This window comes from Chiloscyllium plagiosum, chromosome 28, assembly GCF_004010195.1.
Source record: "Chiloscyllium plagiosum isolate BGI_BamShark_2017 chromosome 28, ASM401019v2, whole genome shotgun sequence".
Classification (NCBI taxonomy): Eukaryota; Metazoa; Chordata; class Chondrichthyes; order Orectolobiformes; family Hemiscylliidae; genus Chiloscyllium; species Chiloscyllium plagiosum.
In genome coordinates this window covers 40,910,264-40,930,734 of record NC_057737.1, presented here as the reverse complement: position 1 = coordinate 40,930,734, position 20,471 = coordinate 40,910,264, and the positions used below count along the sequence as shown (strand labels likewise).

The 20,471-nt window shown below is 40.0% G+C and overlaps 1 protein-coding gene across 3 annotated transcripts in view; it reads left to right on the top strand.

Moving 5' to 3' along the window:
* Positions 1-20,471, top strand: part of dtx2 (deltex 2, E3 ubiquitin ligase) — an 81,087-nt gene that overhangs the window by 10,812 nt on the left and 49,804 nt on the right. For all 3 annotated transcript variants that reach the window (XM_043718749.1, XM_043718748.1, XM_043718747.1), the window contains exon 2: positions 17,377-17,959. In XM_043718749.1, coding sequence (XP_043574684.1) covers positions 17,377-17,959 — 583 coding nt within the window. The remainder of the gene's footprint in view (positions 1-17,376; positions 17,960-20,471) is intronic.

The window sequence follows — 20,471 nt, the reverse complement described above, 5'->3', positions numbered from 1 at the left end:
GGACAGTGCTGAGCTGGAAGTTTGGAACTAGGGCGAGTTGGGGGAAGGGGAAATGAGGAAACTGTTGAAGTCCACGTTGTGCCCTGGGGTTGAAGTGTTCGGAGGCGGAAGAGGAGGCATTCTTCCTCCAGACGTCTGGTGGTGAGGGAGCGGCGGTGAAGGAGGTCCAGGACCTCCATGTCCTCAGCAGAGTGGGAGGGGGAGTTGAAATGTTGGGCCTGGGGCGGTGTGGTTGATTGGTGCAGGATGATGTTGATGACAGGATGTTGATAGTGAGAGATTCAACTATGGCATTGCTGTTGATCATCAAGGGAGATTGTGATATTCTCTCATTATCTGGAACATGTAAGATTTATGATGCCCTTGACCCTTAATAGCCCACATTAGAATGTTGTTTGGGTCTCATTGCATTTGGGTATCAACTACCTTCACATGAGGAGTTTCACTGTGCAGGCAACAAAATGCTAATAATTGTCCTCAGAAAAACCACAGCCCTCCTTTCTTCTAGAGATATGATTGTAGTAAGTTCAGAGTCGTCTTTCTCCCACAAACACCCTCACGAAAAAAAATTCGCATTTGTGGTTTTGTTAGAGTTTCTTGATATATTTAGTCATCTGTTGGCTTGATCTCAACGGCAATCACTCTCAACCTTAGCTTGAATTCAGGTTTTTATTGTTGAGGTATTAATAACAGTGTAACCCTCCATGTTTTACCTCTGCACAACTTCTTTCAGCTTCTATACATTCTGGCAACTGGAAAGCTGTTATTATCAGATTTTATGGATTTGGTCCACAAAGCACCATGAATCATTTATTTGTGCATTTGTAAGGGAAGTGAACCATATTGGTTAATGGGGTGAATTTAAAGCCTGAAGTTGGCTGTAGTCCAACCTTTATGACCAAGCTGTTCCTAGTTGGGTGTTTCATGTCTTTACTAGCCATTTTTTTTTCTTCAAAAAGTGAACATTTATAAATTCTTCTTCTGTTCCTTTTTTTTTACTGCCCTCTAGATCCTGGCTCACCAGTGATAACAATACCTCTGTTATCATCTTAGCTTGTCAGTTTTGAATCCAGTCAAAATTTCTTTTGACTTAATTTTATAGAATATTTGTAGCATAGAAGGAGGCCACATCACACTGTGTAACTGGCCTGGTACCACTCCCCTTTCTTTTCTCCATTGCGTAGCACAATTTTCTTTTCAAAAAATAAACATTTCCCATTAGAAAGCAATAATTGAACCTGCCTCCACCATCCTGTCAGGCAGTGCATTCCACCCAATGTATAATGTAATCATTCTTTCAGTTACTGTTGGTTCTTTGCTATTTACCTAAAATTATTGTCCTTTCATTCTCAACTCTGCTGATGGGAACATCTTCTCCTTCTCCAAGCTGTCCAGACCTGGTGTGATACTGAATACCCCAAACAAATCTCCTCTCAGCCTTAATTGAAGTCTCCCACCATCTTGGAACAATTCTTGTAAATATTTCTGTACCCTTTGCAGTGGCTCCACATCATTCATAAACCATGATGCCCAGAATTGAATACAATGCTCCAGTTGAAGAAAGAACAGTGTCTGAGAAAGGATTAGAATAACTCTTCGCCACTAATCTCTCTCTTGTCACTCAGCCAACTTTAAATCCATGCTGCTTTAGTTTCTTTAGGACTTTAGGCACAGTGGTTAGCACTGCTGCCTCACAGCACCACTGAGGGTTTGATTCCAGCCTCAGATGACTGTCCGTGTGGAGTTTGCACATTTTCCCTGTGTCTGCATGGGTTTTCTCTGGGTGCTCCAGTTTCCTTCCACAGTCCAAAGATGTGCGGGTTAGGTGGATTGGCCATGCTAAGATTGCCCAGAGTGTCCAGGGATGTGCAAGTTAGGTCGATTAGCCATGGGAAATAGAGATTTGCAGGTATACGGTAAGGGGTGAGACTCTGTGGGATGCTCTTCAGCGGGTTGGTCTGGACTCAAATGGCCTGCTTCTACATTATAGGGATTCCACAATAACCATAGTTTCTAATTTTTATTATTATCTCAGCAATTGTTTTCTTTTGTATTTCTGTGTTGGAGCCTTCTTTCTCCCCTAATATGGGTGATCCAGAGGAAGAAGTGATTTTGTTGCAGTTTATCTAATGATTTGTGAGAAGGAACCTGATCTCTTTGCTTTTTTTATTGCATATGTTTAAAATCCTCAGTCATCCTCTATAGACTGTACCCTAGGTGATCTTTATCCCTTCCTCTTCAGCTTGCTCCAGCTGTATAAGCCCCTTCTGATTCTCAGCTTCTATTTATATTCTATTTCTTCATTGGAGCAAGAGCCTTTAGCAGCTTTGGTTGCTCTCTACAGTTCCCTTTTTAAATATTTCCCCTTTCCCCCCTTTAAATGCTTTCAAAGTCCATCTCTGTAATTACATTTTTTTTACCTCTTCTAATTGCTTGCTCTTAAAATCCATTTTAGTTTCTTACCATCTGTAAAGAGTCTTGGAATGTTAGCCTACGTTGGATTTGCTGTGCTGTTTCATGTTTCTCTCTATTGCCCTTTGTCAGCAATTTTGTGAATGTATATTTTCCGATTCCTTTTTATAACGGTTTGCTAACAGTATTTTTTTCAACCTGTATTCCCAAAGCACTATTAAGTTTTGCCTAACGTGGTGAAAACCGACGTAAAGACAAAGTGCTGGTAAAACAACTTAAAAGAAACCTGGCTGCAATGTTCACCCTTTTTCAGAACTCTTATGTTTAGCCTGCAGTGATGACATTTCACTTGTAGCATTGCTGTTGTTACTGAGAAACTGTTAACCTCCTCCACATAGTATCGATAAAATAATAGATGGCATTGTTCTGTCTAAGTCTGAAATTATTTCTTCTGTGCAATTATTATAAACTATTACTTCAGGAATGTACTAATAAGTTAGTGCTGACTTGTAGGATTTTCTGCAGCTGAAATAATTTAAATTCCAAATGGAACAACACTGGTACACTTTCAACACCAGATAGGAATGTGTCTTGTGGTCCAATTTGCTGCACAGCAAAACAAGTTTATTATGTTTTGATAGGATCTAATGTAAGTGGGTTAAAGTTATAAGGTTATGAATTTGAACCTCGCGTCAGGGCCTGAGCAAAAATTAAAGTTACAATGCTTCATAGGCAGTGCCTTTCCCATTCATTAGGTGTACTCTTCTGATTGTTCAGATGGATATTAAAGATTTGTGCTGCAATTGGAAGACTGGGGTGATCTTCTAGCACCATTTTAACCAAATGTGATGTCAAGGAGCCCAAGCAAAATTGAAGTTAGTGGGAATCTGTATAAAATTTTTAATGACTGAAGTCAAGTTGGGCATAAAGGTACAAAAACAGAAACTGCTGGAGAAATTGAATAGGTCTGGTAGCATTTGTGGGGAGAAAGCAGTTAATGTTTCGATTCCGGTGACTCCTAGTCAACGGACTTAAAATGTTAACTGTTTTCTCCCTACAGATAATGCTAGACCTGCTGAATTTCTCCAACAATATCTGTTTTTGTTTCAGATCTCCAACATCTGCAGTTCTTTGTATTATTTTTGATGTAAAGAAAGATGGATATAATTGTTGGGAGCTTCAGGACACTGGAGGAGTTCCTCAGGATGATACTGTAGGCCTGGTCATCTTCAGCTGCTCCATCAATGACACTCATTGCATGATTGCTATTCCATTCGCATTTCCTCAGAAGCTGAAGCACTCTGTAATCATATACAGCAAAACCTGGATAACATTCAAACTTCCCACTTATGCAGTGGGAATATCACTTCCCACCTAAGTGCCATGCAATGACCATTGTCCTTTGACATTCTAACAGCATTGCACCATCAACATGTTGGAGTTTACGAAAGACCAGAAACTAAACTGGATGAGCTCACAAAATTTTTGCAGTGAAAGAACTGGTCAGCTGGGAATTTTAGGCTGAATAACTGACCACCTGACTCCCCAAAGCTTATCCACTCTATGGTTCATAAGCCAGGGGTTTGATGTAATATTTTCGAACTTAATACCAATCAGGGCAAAGCACCCAATCCGTCACCCTAAATGTTCACTTCCTCGAGCATCAATGCACAGTGGTTGCCTTGTGTACCATATACAGAATGTGCTGAAGCAACTCACCAAGATTCCTTCAACAGCATTTTCCAAATCTACGATCTTTGCTGTCCTAGAAGGACGAGGGCAATAAATGCATGGGAACACCATTGCAATTTTCCCCTCCAATCCATACAGCATCTTGACTTGGAAGTATGTCACCATTTCTTCACTGTTACTCAGCCAAGATCCAAGAATGCCCCCATTTCCTTATAGCATTGTAAACTGCAGGAGTTAAAAAAGGCACCCAGCATTACTTTCATGAGGACAATTAAGAATGGGTAATAAATTCTGACTTTGTCCGCAGTGCTTAAATAAAAAAAAATCTGACTTGCATCACTTCTTCCTCAAGCAGCATCAACAATAATACAATTCAACTCATTAGATTGCTTTGCTTTCTGCGGCATAGTTGTCTCATGCACTGACACATCTGCCTACTTCACACCTGTCTGGGTTTCAAAGTGTGATTGTATGCAGTTGAGACATATGCTTTATCAATATTAAAATCTCCTTCATGTTTACACATAATCAAGAACGCTTGAATTTTTGAGTTTGAGAGGTCGGAACATAGGGTATAATGAAATTAATGTAGGAGATGGAAGGTAAGAGATGAAGAAGAGTGAGTAAATGAGGGAAGGGGCAATGAGATGGAGCGATGGCAGAGAAGACAGAAAGGAAAAAGCAGAGGAACAAGATGGTGGTGCAGTGGCAATGTCATTGGACCAAGTAATCCAATCCCCAGCCAAAAGTTCAGAGAAGGTTGGTTTAAGGCTCACTATGACAGATGGTGAAATTTGGACTCACTAACAATCTGAGGGGAAAAAGAACTAGCCTAATGGTGACCATTTACCCATTTTCAACTTGTCATACAAACCCAACTGGCTTGCTAATCTTCTTTCAGGAAGGAAATCTGATGTCTTACCTGGTCTGATCTTTGTGTAAGTGCTGACCCATAGCAATGTAGTTGATTCTTAACTGCCCTCTTGGCCATCGGGGAAAGCCAATAAATGCTGGTCTCACCAGTAATGTCCACAACACAGAAATAAATAAAACTGAGGAAGCTGCTATAAAATCAACCAATGAGGACAAGTAAACAGAGCTAGTAGAAGGCAAGAGTCGTTATGCTATGGATAGTTAGAGGAGACTATTTCCTGATTTCTATTTTCATTTAATTTTTAAGTTTTCACTTGGCAAAATATCTTCAGTTAACCAGTTAGTTATGTGCAGTTTACAAGCTAGCAAAAGTAACAATGGCCTGCAGACAGGAATACTTAATTGCAATTTTGAAACTGAGAAACCAAAACCCCCGAGTGCAATCATATTTTAAAAATACATAAACTTTACAAAATTATGAGCAGATTTATTTTATACCTGAAAAATGGTTTTAATTGCATCCCGTTCAAATTTGAACTTTTTTTGGAAAACAAATGCAAGCAATGCAAGTCTGAGACACTGTATCTGTACAAGCTTCAAATAAATCAATTGAGCACAAGTGCCTTTTCTTAAATATTTGAAAGATTTCATGCAATGTCCATTTTGGCCACCTTGGTTATTTTGAGTGAAACTACAATCACTGAATCCAAAACTACTCCTGTGTCAGGTTGTTGAAACTACATGACATTAGGAGATCTCTGACTGCTTGGTTTTGTTGTGTTTGGGTATCATGTGGGTTCTGAAGCTTGAATTACATAGCCACTAGTGTGAGAATAGACATTTGAAAGCGAAGGTGTATACCCAGTTCTGAAGAAGGCTCACTGAACCTGAAACACTAATTCTGCTTTTTCTTCACAGATGCTGCCAGACCTGCTGAATTTTCCCAGAAATTTCTGTTTTTTCTGTTTCTAATATCCAGCATTTGCAGGGTTTCCCCCCCACAGTTTTAGCATTGAGTTCTGAAGATTCTCTGCAGTTTTTGATCATGCCAAAAACTTTTCTTAAAATTCACCACTTGTAAACATTGTTGAAACATTCTGCAAGTTTAGTTTTTTTGTTTTTCAATATATTTTTGATTTCATTCAAATTTACAAAGGAATTGGCATAGGCAATTAAATTATCAGTTTTAACATTCATTTAGAAAATGACTGATCTATCTTAACTCCTCCAATGTGCTTTGTTTCTCACTCTGTTCGAGTAAAAAGTTACAGGTTTCCTAATATGAAAATAAATCTTCCTGATATCTCAAATTTTGGTGTCATCCTAAGCAACCAAAAAGAGATCAGCTCCAGAAACTTTCCTTTTTGAAAAGCACCACAACCCTGCCCTATTCTCCCTTTTCAGAAAGCTTAAGGTGAGCTGCTTCTAATTTGGGAACTGCATCAAAAGCTTGTATTTTTCATGATTTATGTGCTGCTTTTAAAACAAAGCATTTTCCATGATACTGCACAACTAGATGAAAGAGATTTCAAATTCATCAGGACAGAACGGGACAAACTTCTAATCATTGGTTACCATTGTTAAAGAAAGGAGTGTGTTTCCATATTAGCATGCAGTGTCGGGTTCATCTAAGCAGAGGCGCTGTACGGTGATAATGTCCCTGGACTAATAATCCAGAATGCCTGGCCCATGTTCTACGGCATTGGTCCAAATCCCACTATGGCAGATGGTGAAAATTGAATTCAATTTAACAAAAACCATATAACTACTGGTGATTGTCATGAAAGTACATCTGGTTCATTGATCCCCTTTTAAGGGGAGGAAGTCTGTCTCTTTGCTTAGTGTGGCCTAAATGTGATTCCAGATCGACAGCAATCTGACTCTTGACTGCCTTCTGGGCAATTAGGGGTGGGTAATCCATGCTGGCCTAACCCTCATGACCCCCTCATCCCATGAATGAATATGTTTAACAAATCCTGTTCAGCTTTTTTTTTGGGGGGGAGGGGAGGGGAGAGGGGCCGAACTTTAGCCAAATAGCCTTTCCATGTTAGCCATACCTGCAATCTCTTTGAGAGCTTATTCGACACTAATTTGTACTGAAATAATATGGCAGATTGCCCTTTGAACTCCTTACAGGGGACTGGTTTGAGAGGTGTTTGTAGCACAGTTGTCAAAAAGAAGACTTGTTTTCTATGTAATTCCAAGTCCTGGTAGTGAGGGGCAGGATGCCAATCTAAAATTCGTGACTTGATGGATTTGTCTTCCTATCATATTTTCTAAATGCAGTGAGAAATGTTCATTCTATTTTATGGAATCATAAGAGAAAAAATGGATTTGAACAGTTAGAATAGACTTCTTGACCGTCTAGACAAATACTCCTTGATAGACACGTGGGCTGTATTGTGCAAAACAGTTTACCAGCTATCTGCACACTGACACAGTGGCCTTCACAGGAAACCAGAAAGAATAACAGGAAACCTGTTTATGCAGAGGTGATTGTTGAAACTACAGAATGGTCCAGCTACATGTAGTTATTGTATGTTAGACAGTTGGAAAATGAATTGCATAGATAAATGACAGGTGCTGTGTTTTGGTCGGGCAAGCCAGGGCAGGACTTGTACACCTTAATGTTAAGGTCCTGGGGAGTGTTGCCAAACAGACACCTTGGGCTAGAGGTTCATAGTTCCTGGAAAGCGGAGTTGCAGGTAGTGAGGAAGGTGTTTGGTACAGTTGCGTTAATTGGTCAGTGCAGTTAATTGGTCAGGATAGGAATTGGGAGGTCATGTTGCAGCTTTACAGGATATTGGTTTGGCTACTTTTAGAGTATTGTGTTTTGATTCTTGCCTCCTTACTATAAGTCAAAGGTTGTGACACTTGAAAGGATTCAGAAAAGATGTACAAGGATGTTGCCAGGGTTGGACAGTTTAAGCTATAAGGAGAGGCTGAATAGGCTGGGGCTATTTCCCTGGAGTGTTGGAGGCTGAGGGGTGACCTTATAGAGGTTTATAAAATCATGAAGGTGAATGGCCAAGGTCTTTTATCCAGGGTGGGGGAATCCAAAACTAGAGAGCATAGATTTAATGTGAGAGGGGAAGGATATAAAAGATATAAAAGGAGCAATTTTTTTACGCACAGGATGGTGCATGTATGGAATGAGCTGCCAGAGGAAGTATCGGAGGCTGGTACAATTACAGCATTTAAAAGGCATCTGGATAGGTACTTGAATAGGAATGGTTTAGAGGGATATGGACCACATGCCGACAAATAGGACTAGATTAATTTTGGATATCTGGTTGGCATGGTCGAGTTGGACCGAAGAATCTTTTTCCGTGCTATACATCTCTGATCCTGTCCTGTCAGTGGAGTTGTGATGCATGTGGTTTTATGCAACTGAAAGATAGGCTGAAGATTTGAGTGCTGTTGGGATAGGCCTGTAAAAGCCTGTAGGTTCTGAGTTGATCTGTTATGTCATTATTGCCAGAATGATCTACTGACCCTTAACTTCCCTTCATCAGTGGCTTAGTAAGCGATTCAGTTGAGTCAAGCTATTACAAGTTTGAAACTAAACAGACCATTAGTCTGGGCACTGGACCCACAAGCGTACGCAGACCAGACAAACCTAATGTTATTTTCACCAATATGTCGCAGCTTATCTATAAGACTACACTTCAAATTTTATCATAAGTTCAGAACCTTTTGTTTTGAGAGACTGCAAAAACAAGACATGGATGAGGGAGGAATTGGTTGGGGAATCCTCTCATCAGAGCAGATCCATTTTTTTTCTTTCACCCCTTCATTTACACCCTTTTTAATATCTCTTTCTCCTTTACTGCTATTACCACTAGCCTTTGGCCTTTGTCTTTTGCTTTAGGCAGCCTCACAAACCATTTCACTTGTTCCTTACCCTCTGGCAATAACATTGTAGAATGACACTTTTTCTCTCTACAGATGCTGCCAGGCTGCTGAGTTTCCCCGGCAATTTGATTTTGTTCTTGAAGGGTAGCATTGAGGTTAATCCATACTGATCTAACATTTTATTTAGAGTAAAACATGATAAGCATCTGCATCTTGGTTTCAGTGAGTTTTTTACACCTCAAATTAATGCCCTCCACTTGCATATAATTAAGGAGCAATGTTTGTAATTGAGGAGCAATGTTTACTTTCTACTTTGAGTAAATTCAGAACCGATCCATCTGCTCAAAACTAGGCATTCTGTGGTGCAATAAAGTATCAGTGATGGAGTTCTATTCGATCACCATCTATAATTTCATGACCTAATATTCCTCATTCTATAAATACCATGAGGCCAGGAGGTCAGTCTAGGCTCAATGAAGATAATGTGCCAGCAGCAATGGCAGGCATACTAAATAATGAAGTTTAGGATCATAGGAATTGGGAGCAGGAATAGGCAATTCAGACCTTCAAGCCTGCTCTACCATTTAAAATGATTATGGCTGATCTTATCCTGGTCTCAACTCCATTTTCCTGCCTCCTCCCCAAAGCTCTTTATCCAACTTTTCATCAGAAACTTATCTATTTCTTAATATGTTGAGTGATTCTGCCTCCACATCACTCTGGGGAAGTGAATTCCACAGATTCACAACTGTTTGAGAGATGTAGTTTCTCCTCATGTCAGTTTGAAACTACCTCTTCTCAATCTATGTCCATGTTTGAGACTGATGCACAAAAGGGAACATCTAATCAACATCCACTTGTCAATCCCCTCATTTTATATACCTCAATCAGATCTCCCCTCATTTTTGTGAACTCCAGCAAGTGCAAGTACAAGCCCAAGCTATTCAACCACTCCTCAAATAGCAGCTGTTTCATCCCTGGAATCAATCTGGTGAGACTCCTCTGAACTTCCTCCAGTGCTACCACATCCTTCCTCAAGGAGACCAAAACTGGACACAATACTCCAGGTGTGGTCTCACCAACGCCTTGCATAATTGTAATAACAATTCTTTATTTTGTAATTCAGTCCTTTTGCAATAAGTGTCAGGATTCCACTTGCCTTTCTTATAATGTGCATATGCTGCACCTGCATACCCACTTTCAGCAATTCATGCACAAAGATGCTCAGATCCCTCTGCACTGACGTGCTTTGAATCTGCTTCCCATTTAAATAGTAATTTGCCCTTTTATTTTCTGGCCAAAATGGACAACCTTGAGCGTGTTCACATTAAACTCAATCTGCCACATTCTGGCCCATTCTCATTGCCTAATAATATCCATCTGTTAACTCTTTAACTCTTCATTATAGCCTGCTTTCCCACCTATTTTTGTATCATCTGCAAATTTAGCTATGTGACACTTTGTTCCTGCTTGCAGATCATTTACATAGATTGTAAATAGTTAAGATCCAAGAACTGAATTCTGCGGTACCCCACATTTCACCATCCAGAGAAGGACCTATTTATCCCGACCTTCTGCTTTCTGTTATTCAACCAATCCTCTATTTCCAACCAATAGTGTACCCTTAACACCCTGGATCTAACCTTCTGGATCAGTCTTTCATGTGGCACCTTATCAAATGCCTTTTGGAAATCTAGAGATACCATATCCACTGGTCCTCGTTATCCATCTTGCTGGGTATATCCTCAAAGAACTCCCAAGTTTGTCAAGCACAGCTTGCCCTTTGTGAAACCATGCTGGCTTCAGTGAATTGAGCTTTATTTTTTTTCAAAGGTTCAGTTAACTCCTTTATGATTGACTGCAGGGGTCAAACTAACTGAGCTACAGAATCATAGCGTTGTAGACCATGGAAACAGACCCTTCGTCCAACTTGTCCATGCCAACCATATATCCTAAATTAATCTAGTCCTATTTGCCAGCATTTGACCCATATCGCTCTCTCAACCCTTCCTGTTCATATACCCATCCAGAGACCTTTTTAAATGTTTTTAGTGTATCATCATCTTCCACTTCCTCTGGCAGCTCATTCCATACATACGTCATTTCTGTGTAAAAAGTTGTTCCTCAGGTCCCTTTTTAAATTCTTTTTCTCTCTCGCCTTAAATCTATGGCCTCTAGTTTTGCGCCGCGCCCCCTTTCTTCCCCCCCCCCCCCCAAATCCTGAGGCAAAGACCTTAACTATTCAACCTATCCGTGCCCTTCATGATTTTATAAACCTCTATAATGTCACCCTCCGCCTCTGATCTTCCAAGGAAACACTCCCCAGGACCTTACCTGCATAAGTCCTGCCCTGATGTACCTTTCCAAAATACAGCACCTCCCATTTATTCAAATAGAACTCCATCTACTACTCCTCAGTCCATTGGCCTGATCAACTCTGTTGTACTTTGAGGTAACCACCTACGCTGTCCACTACAACTCCAATTTTGGGGTCATCTGCAACTTACTAATCATACCTTCTATGTTCACATCCAAATAATTTGTATAAATAATAAAAAAATCGGCAGACCTAATACTCATAGTTGTGGTACACCACTGGTCACCGGCCTCCAGTCTGAAAAATAACCCTCCACCACCACCCTCTGTCTTCTACCTTTGAGCAAGTTCTGTATCCAAATGGCTCCTTCTCCCTGTGTTCCATGTGCTGTAACTTTGACCAAGACTCCTTGTGGTAGACTGGTTAGCAAGCACTTTACTGAAGTCCACATAGATCACATCCCAGTCTGCCCTCAATCTTTTTCATTACTACTTCAAAAACTTCAATCAAGTTAGTGAGACATGATTTCCCATGCACAAAGCCATGTTGACTATCCCTAATCATTCCTTGCCTTTCTAAACACATGTAAATTCTATCCCTCAGCATTCCTTCCAACAACTTGCCTGCCATGATGTTATGCTCACAGGTCTATAGTTCCCTGGCTTTTCCTTACCACCTTATATAGTGGCACCATGTTAGCTAACCTCCAGTGTTCTGCTACCTTACCTGTGGCTATTGATCTAAATATCTCAGCAAGGGGCCCAGCAAACACTTCCCTAGTGTCCCACAGAGTTGGAGGGTACACCTGATCGGGTCTTGGGGATTTATCCACCTTCGTGTTTTAAGACGTCCACCACAACCACCTCTGTAATATGGACATTTTTCAAGATGCTGCTATTTATTTCCCCACATTTTATATCTTCTATATCCTTGTCTACAGTAAACACTGATGCAAAATATTCGTTTCGTCCCTCCACCATCTCCTGTGATTTCACACATAGGTGGCCTTGCTGATCTTCACGGGCCCTATTTTCTCCTTAGTTACCATTTTGTCCTTGATGCATTTGTAGAACCCTTTTGGTTTCTCCTTAAACCTATTTACCAAAGCTATCTCACGTCCTCTTTTTGCCTTCCTGATTTCCTCCTTATGTGTATTCCTACTGCCTTTATACTCTTCTAGGGATTCAGTCAATCTCTGCTGTCTATATTTAACACATGCTTCCTTTTCTTAATCAAAACCTCAATTTGCCTAGTCATCCAGCCTTTCCCTTCACTCTAACAGGAATATACTGTCTCGACTCTCGGCATATTTTTGAAGGCTTCCCCATTCCCAGCTGTCCCTTTATCTGCAAACATCCACCTCCAATCAACTTTTGAAAGTTCTTACCTAATACTAGCAAAACTGGCCTTCCTCCAGTTTAGAATTTTGACATTTAAATCAGGTCTATCCTTCTCCATCACTATATTAAAACTAATAGAATTATAGACATTGACTCTAAAATGCTCCCTCATTTCCAATGAAGGGCTTTTGTCTGAAACGTCGATTCTCCTGCTCTTCGAATGCTGCCCGACCCTCTGTGCTTTTACTGCACCACACTTTAGACTCCAGAATGCTCTCCCAGTGACAACTCAGTTGCCTTATTTCCCAAGAGTAGGTAAAGTTTTGCAGCTTCTATAGTAGGTACATCCACATATGGAAACCATCTCTTTTGCCTATCTCTGTTTTTGACTTAAAACTATCACATTAGCATGTTTCCAATCCAATGGTACCTTTCCAGAATCCAGGGAATTTTGGAATATGGTAACTCGTGCATCCACTATCTCTGCTGCCAGCTCCTTTAATACCCCAGGGTGTATGCCAACAGGCCCTGTCATTAATCCCATCCATTTTCTTATACCTTTTCCCTAGTTATAGTAATTTCACCAAGTTCCCCTGTACGAAGTGCAGTTTTTGATAAGAAATTATTCTTTTACCGGAAAGCAGACAAAATTTTGACTAAGTGCCTCTGCCATTTGATTTCCCACTATTACATAGAACAATGCAACGCAGTACAGGCCCTTTGAACCTCGATGGTTCCACAGGTCGGCGCAACAATCTGAAGCCTATCTATTCTACACTATTCCATTTTCATCCATATGTTTATCAATGCCCATTCAAGTGTCCTTAAATTTGTAGAGTCTACTACTGTTGCAGGCAGGGTGTTCCACACCCCTACTGCTCTGTGTAAAGAAACTACCTTTGGCATCTGTCCGATATCTATCACCCCTCAATTTAAAGCTATATCCTCTCGTGCTAGCCATCACCATCCGAGGAAAAAGGCTTTCACTGTCCATCCTGTCTAGCCCTCTGATTATCTTATACGTCTCAATTAAGTAACCGCTCAACTTTCTCTCGAACAAAAACATACTCCAGTCCCTCAGCCTTTCCTCTTTACCAGGCAACATCCTGGTAAATCACCTCTGAACCCTTTCCAGAGCTTCCACATCCTTCCTATAATGTAGTCACCAGAACTGTATGCAATACTCCAAGTGCAGGCACACCAGAGTTTTGTACAGCTGCAACATGGCCTCAAGGCTCCGAAACCCGATCCCTCTACCAATAAAAGCCAACATGCTGTATGCCTTCTTACCAACCTGGGTGGCAACTTTCAGGGATCTATGTACATGAGCACAGAGATTTCTCTGCTCATCTACACTGCCAAGAATCTTGCCATTCACCCAGTACTCTGCATTCCTGTTACTCCTTCCAAAGTGAATCACCTCACACCTTTCCGCATTAAGCTCCATTTGCAACCCCTCAGTCCAGTTCTGCAGCTTATCTCTGTGCATCTATAACCTGCAACTTCCTTCAGCATTATGCACAACCCCACCGACCTTTAGTGTCATCTGCAAATTTACAAACCCATCCTTCTACGCCCTTATCCAGATCATTTATAAAAATGACCAACAGCAGTGGCCCCAAAACAGATCCTTGTGGTATACCACTAATAACTGAACTCCAGGATGAACATTTCCCATCAACCACCATTCTTTGTCTTCTTTCAGCTAGCCAATTTCTGATCCAAATCGCTGAATCACCCTCCATATTTTGTCCAACAGCCTACTGTAGGGAACTTTATCAAATACCTTACTGAAATCCATATACAACACATCAACCACTTTACCCTCATCCACCTGTTTGGTCACCTTCTCAAAGAACTCAATAAGGTTTGTCAAGCACGATATACCCTTCACAACCGTGTTGACGATGCCTAATCAACTTATTCCTTTCTAGATGATTATAAATCCTATCTCTTATAACCTTTTCCATCATTTTACGCACAATCGAAGTAAGGCTCACCGGTCTATAATTACCAGGGTTGTCTCTACTCCCCTTGAACAAGGGGACAACATTTGCTATTCTCTAGTCTTGCATTATTCCTGTAGGCGATGATGATTACCTTGATATTTTTGTCTTCTAAAGGGCCAACATTTATTTTCACTATTCTCTTCCTGTTTATATTGGGTCTTGGGTTGTTTCGCGCTCGCTCATGCTGACACATACACACCCACACATACATCCTCTCACAGACTTATACCCCTTTACAGTCTCGCATGCACGTGTGCACACACTCTCACAGACACTCATACTCGTGCAACCTTCCAACCATGCATGTACACGTATGTAAGTTTGTGGGGGCAAGTTCATACTTGCAGAATTACATTTTATTTTGCTCAAAAACTGCATGAATTCATATAAGATTCTGTAAGTCCCCTTTTTAGAAATAGAATCAGTCTGAACATTGGGGCACAGACAGCCTCACACCTTAAATGAATTATCTGGTCCAACATGGTACCTATTGTTAAAGTTCACTTGAGAATGTAACTTTTTAAAAAAAACAGTTCTGGGATTTACATATGAAAGAACTGAAGCCAACATGGTCATTCTAAAAGATGAGACACTTAACAAACAATCCAGGTCTTTTTCAATATATAATTTCATCTGCATCACACTGTAAACGTTTGCTATAAATTCTGTCTTATGATCTTATATTCCACAACTACCTGATGGAGTAGTGCTTCCAAATAAACCTGTTGGACTATAACCTGGTGTTGTGATTTTCTTTTTAGTTTGTACACCCCAGTCCAACACCGGCATCGCCAAATCATGACTTCCTTTTTATATACTTGGAGAAACTTTTGGTATTAATGCTAGTTTCCCCTTGTGGTTCATCTTGGCTGTTTCAATTTTGTTTTGACTGAGGCTTTGGCGTTCATGTTTTCCCAATCCTCCAGAGTGCCACTAATGTTTGCAGTATGATCTGCCCTAGATTTTGACAATGTGATCCTTGACTTCCTTGTTAAGCCATCGATGATTTTTCACCTTTTTACAATTCCTTTTCCTCTCAGGAAGATACTTTAATTGAAAGGTATTTAGATTCTCCCTAAGAATTTGCTACTATTCTTTAACTTAACTACCCTTTAACATTTTTGCCCAGTCCACTCAGGCCAACTCCTTCCTCAGGTCTGTATAATTATCTTCCCCTACACAAAAACTCTTGTATGAAACAGTGTTTTCACTCTTTGAAACTCTTAGCATGTTGTGGTCACTCCATCCAAGAGGATGCTTAACTACAAGACCATTTATCAATCCTTCCTTGTTACATAATACAAAATCTAATATAGACAGTTCCATGATATGTTGGTGTAAGAAACAATTGTTCTTACATTGTGTGAATCTTTCTTTGAGTAAGCTGTTGTCAACTTTATTAATCCAATCAATATGCATGTTCAGTCACCCATAATTACTGTTATGCCCTTCGCACAACCTCTCATTTCTCTCTGGTTTATACTATGCCCTACTTCTGAAGTACTCTTTGGGGCCCTGTAAATTACTCCTACTAAGGGGTTTCATCCCTTTTATTTCCACCCAGACTGATTCAACATTTTCATCCCTAGCACCAATATCATTTCTTAATGCAGCCTTGATGTCATCCTTAACCAGTAAAGCAACTCAATCTCTTGCTCCTTCTTGTCTGTTCTTTCAGAATACCGAGTACCCTTGGTCATTTAACTCCCAGACCTGATCTTCCTGTAACCATGTTTCAATAGTCCCCACCAGGTTGTGCCCATTTGTCTTAATTTGTGTTGTCACAATGTTTTTTTTTCTCCTAATACTGTGTGCATTTCGTTACAAGATTTTTAAATACATTCTACTGATTTGTCTTTTGCTTTTAACATTGCCTTGTGTACTACGCTTTCCACGCTCTCTATCCTTGTCTGTCGATTCCATATTTATCCTGAACATGAGCGTTATCACTATTATTTATTCCAACTTTCAATGCACATTTTGATCTTTTATGATTTCTTCCCTCACCATGGTATAAGTCTTGAGGCAACAATACAGCATGATTACTAAGCAACAAAAGAAGCATGCTTGAATAGACAGACTGAAATGAATCCTTAAAGAACCCTTGCCCCATCCAATGTTAGAGAATTAAAGAACTAACGAGGGGAGGAGGTGCAACTAATTTTTCCATCCGCAGTAGAGAAATCCAGAAAGTGGCTGCACATGTTGAGACTGAAACACTTTGTAAGTACGAGCAGCCAGAAGTACTAAAGATATGATCCTTCTCTTGAGATCCTCAGAATTTTGTGTTAGTTTGCAGCCAATTCAATTCACTATATTAACTTGTATTTCACAACTTTTCAGATTCAGGCAATCTGTTTGAAGTGCATGCATTTGGTGGTTGGGCTGAACACAAAAGTATGCAGGTTAAGCAACTTTTCCCCCGAGAAGTGTCACTTGTTACTGTGCAATCAGTTCATTAATTTGTGTGATGAATAAGTAATGCTAGACGTTTTTCTGCCTGTTCAATATGGCATTCCCTGTGCCTACAGAGTCACTTCCCAGCTAACAGGACAGACCAATTGAATTATTCCAGATTTGTTCTTCCTGTTACTAACACCAAGTCAGCACACAAGTTGGGGCTGACAGTGGATTCTTTTGAGGAAACGGTCTTAGGAGGTCTGGGATAGTGATGCCTAGGGACTTCTTTATTGATTGTTCACCTCACTTTCAAGTATTGTGGGAAAGGAGAAGGTGCACTTCTAGAAGATGAAACACTTAAGTTACTGCCCAGTGTATTTTAATGAAAAGTGTTGATTATGTACGGTCATGAATACAGTATTGTGCTTTCCTATGTGTTCTGTCTCGATTCTAATTTTGTTTCACAATATTCTTACAGGAAGAATGAGACGAGTTAGGAGGCAACGATATGCTCAGTCATCTGCACCAGGACAAGGATTATTATGGCAGTGGGAAAATGATGAAGGTGGCTGGACAGCCTATGAAACACCCATCTCCATTTTCATAGAGGATTGTCTTATTGCAAACCAGCAGATAGCTGATTTGGGACACTTTGGTTACAGCTACATAGTGAATTTCACCAACTCATGTCAAATAAATAAAACCACTGGGTTCAGAAGACGTGTTCAAAGACTTTCTGATGCACCCTATCCATCAGCTGTTTCTGGCTCGTCGCATGGAAGTCAAATCTGCTCTTGCAACCAATGTTTAGCTTATACTGGCTCTGGGCCTATTTCGAATCGTAGTCGATACACTGTATCCAACTTGGCAGGCCCTTCTACTCAGCTAACTTCTAATAGATCATCTCTAATAATGCCTCATAACCATGGATACTCCCCTTATAACAAGAGACCAGCGTCAGGGGGCCCTATGCCTTTTGTAAATCCCAGTCGGCCGGTTAATGCAGCAGGTATTCCAGGTCAATCTACAACCGCTGGCTCTCAGTTCACCAATGGTTCAAGGTATAGTAATAAACCTTAATGCAGTTGCTTCATTTGCAATCTAAAAGACACTGAATACTCAGTGATACAGAACCTGTCAGCTAAATCAAGGCCTTGTAAATGGAAATATTGAGGATGAATTAGTAGCTCTGGTGATGTTGATGTAAAGGATAATTTAAAAAAAGTATAGTTACATAAAGGGAAAGCAACTGGTTATGATTACAGTTAGTGTACTGTAGGCTGTTTGTGGGTATATTGTCAATGACCACGAGGAAATGGCAGAAGTATTGAGCAATTATTTTACTTTAGTATTCACAGCAGTAAAGCTTAATCAAAACAGCAAGAACTGCAGATGCTGTAAATCAAACAAAAACAGAAGTCCTTGGAAAGGCTCAGCAGGCCTGGCAGCATCTGTGAGAGTTAACGTTTCGGGTCCAATGACCCTTCCTTAGAACTGAGTTAAGAAATTAAGAGGATCATGGACAGGGTGTAAATAAAATTAGTTTATGGGGAAATTAATGGAACTGATGAGTGACAAGTTGCCAGGACTTGACTGTTTTAATCCATGGGTGTTAAAGGAGGTAGCGGAGCACCGTGTCGATGCCATAAACACCATCTTTGAGTTCCCTGTGTTCAGGAGCTGTACCTTTTGGATTGGAAATTTGCTCATGTTACTCTGCCATTTAAGAATGATTTATAGTCAGAAACCAGGGAATTACAGACCAGTTGGCCAAACATCTGGTGGGGAAATTGTTGGAGCCTGTAATCAAGGATAGGGTAACTTAGCACCTTGAAAAATTTTGGTTATTCAAAGAGAGTCGTCATGGATTCATAAGGTAGGTTATGCTTGACAAACTTCAAATTTTTTTTTTTGAAGAGATGACAAAAGTGGTAGACAGAGTTAAGTTGATGGATGTTGTTTATGTGGACTTCCAGAAGATTTTTGACAGCCCCATACAAGATACTGTTAACTAATGTAGGAAAGGGACCTCCATTCTTTACAATATTCATTAACAATTGTAATGGAACTACCCAAAATTTCTGATGGCACAAATTGTAGACCGTGATGACAGCGTAAAATGACAACAGGATGTTGATTAGGTGAATGGGCAAAGCTGCGGCAGTTAGGTCTTGAGTGTGGAGTTATCCATTTCGGACTGAAAAAGGATAGATCAGGGTACTTTATTTTAAAGAAGGCACAAAGTGAAGTACAGTGGATACCCAATAAGATTTGGGGGTTCAGGTGCATAGCTCTATAAAATTGTCAAACAGGTACAGAAAGTAGTCACTAAGGCAAATGGAATGCTGCCCTTCATTTCTAAATGGCTGGAGTGAAGGAGTGCAGATGTTATGCTGCAGTTGGCAAAATCTTAGTTAGACTGTAGTTAGAGTATTGTGAGCAGATCTGGACATCACACATTAGGAAGGATTTTTGGCCCTGGAGGGATGATACCTGGTCTTTGAGGGGGTAAGTTATAAGGAAAGATTAGACAAATTAGGCCTTTATTTTTGAGAATTTAGAAGGGGACAGGGTGATCTATGAGTTAGATTTATTGTCACATGTAGTTACATACAGTAAAAAGTTTATAAGTCACACTTATAGTGCCATCTTAGGTATAAAGGTAAGATTCTTGAGTACAAATTCTTGGGGGGGAGGAATTAGAAAAATTAAAAAATAAAAAGTCCACATTATTGAACTTCAAAAGTACAAAATCATAGTAATAAATTAGAAAGATGAAGAAATAAGAAGTTGTTAATAATCTTTCCATGATAATACAATAAAATAAAGAATTTAAGACAAAGTCCACTTAATCCATTTCATGGCACTAGGCTTGAGGACCTGACCCTCAGGTTTTTAGGTTAATAGCAGGGGCAGACAGAGTAGATTAAAATAAACTATTTCCACTGACTCAAGATTTAAGAAACCGGGCATAGTGTAAGAATTAGGGACAGGCCATTCTGAGAGATGTTAGAAATTACTTCTACACACAGTAGTGGTGATTTGGAACTCTCTTTCTCAAACGGTGGTCATTCAATCGTTAAATTTAAATCTGAGATATGGGTGCAAGGCAGGCAGTTTGGAGTTAGGTCACCGATCAGCCATGATCGTACTGAACGATGGAACAAACACAAGGAGCTGATTGGCCTACTCTTTTTCCTATATTCCTATTGAAGAAAGTCACTGAAATAATGGCAAAACTGTTAGTGCTGCTTTTCCCTAAATCTTTGTCTTCTCTGACAAAATATATTTTTCTATATTCTGACTATGGGAGTACATAGAACAGTTGTGCGTTGTAGCAAGTGTAAGATGCTATGGGAAGCTACATAATGATGTGTCCAAATGGTGTAACACTTTGGTTTAAACCAGATTTATCTCCATGTGTATGATAGCACCTTTACATAATTTAAAAGTCCAAAGTTTTTGACAAATTGTAAAATTGTAAAAAAGAATTAGAATTTTAACACAACCACATGGTGGTCTGTGTGTTAGTGTCTGACTTAAGTTTCATGGAATGTTGGGACATGCCAGAGT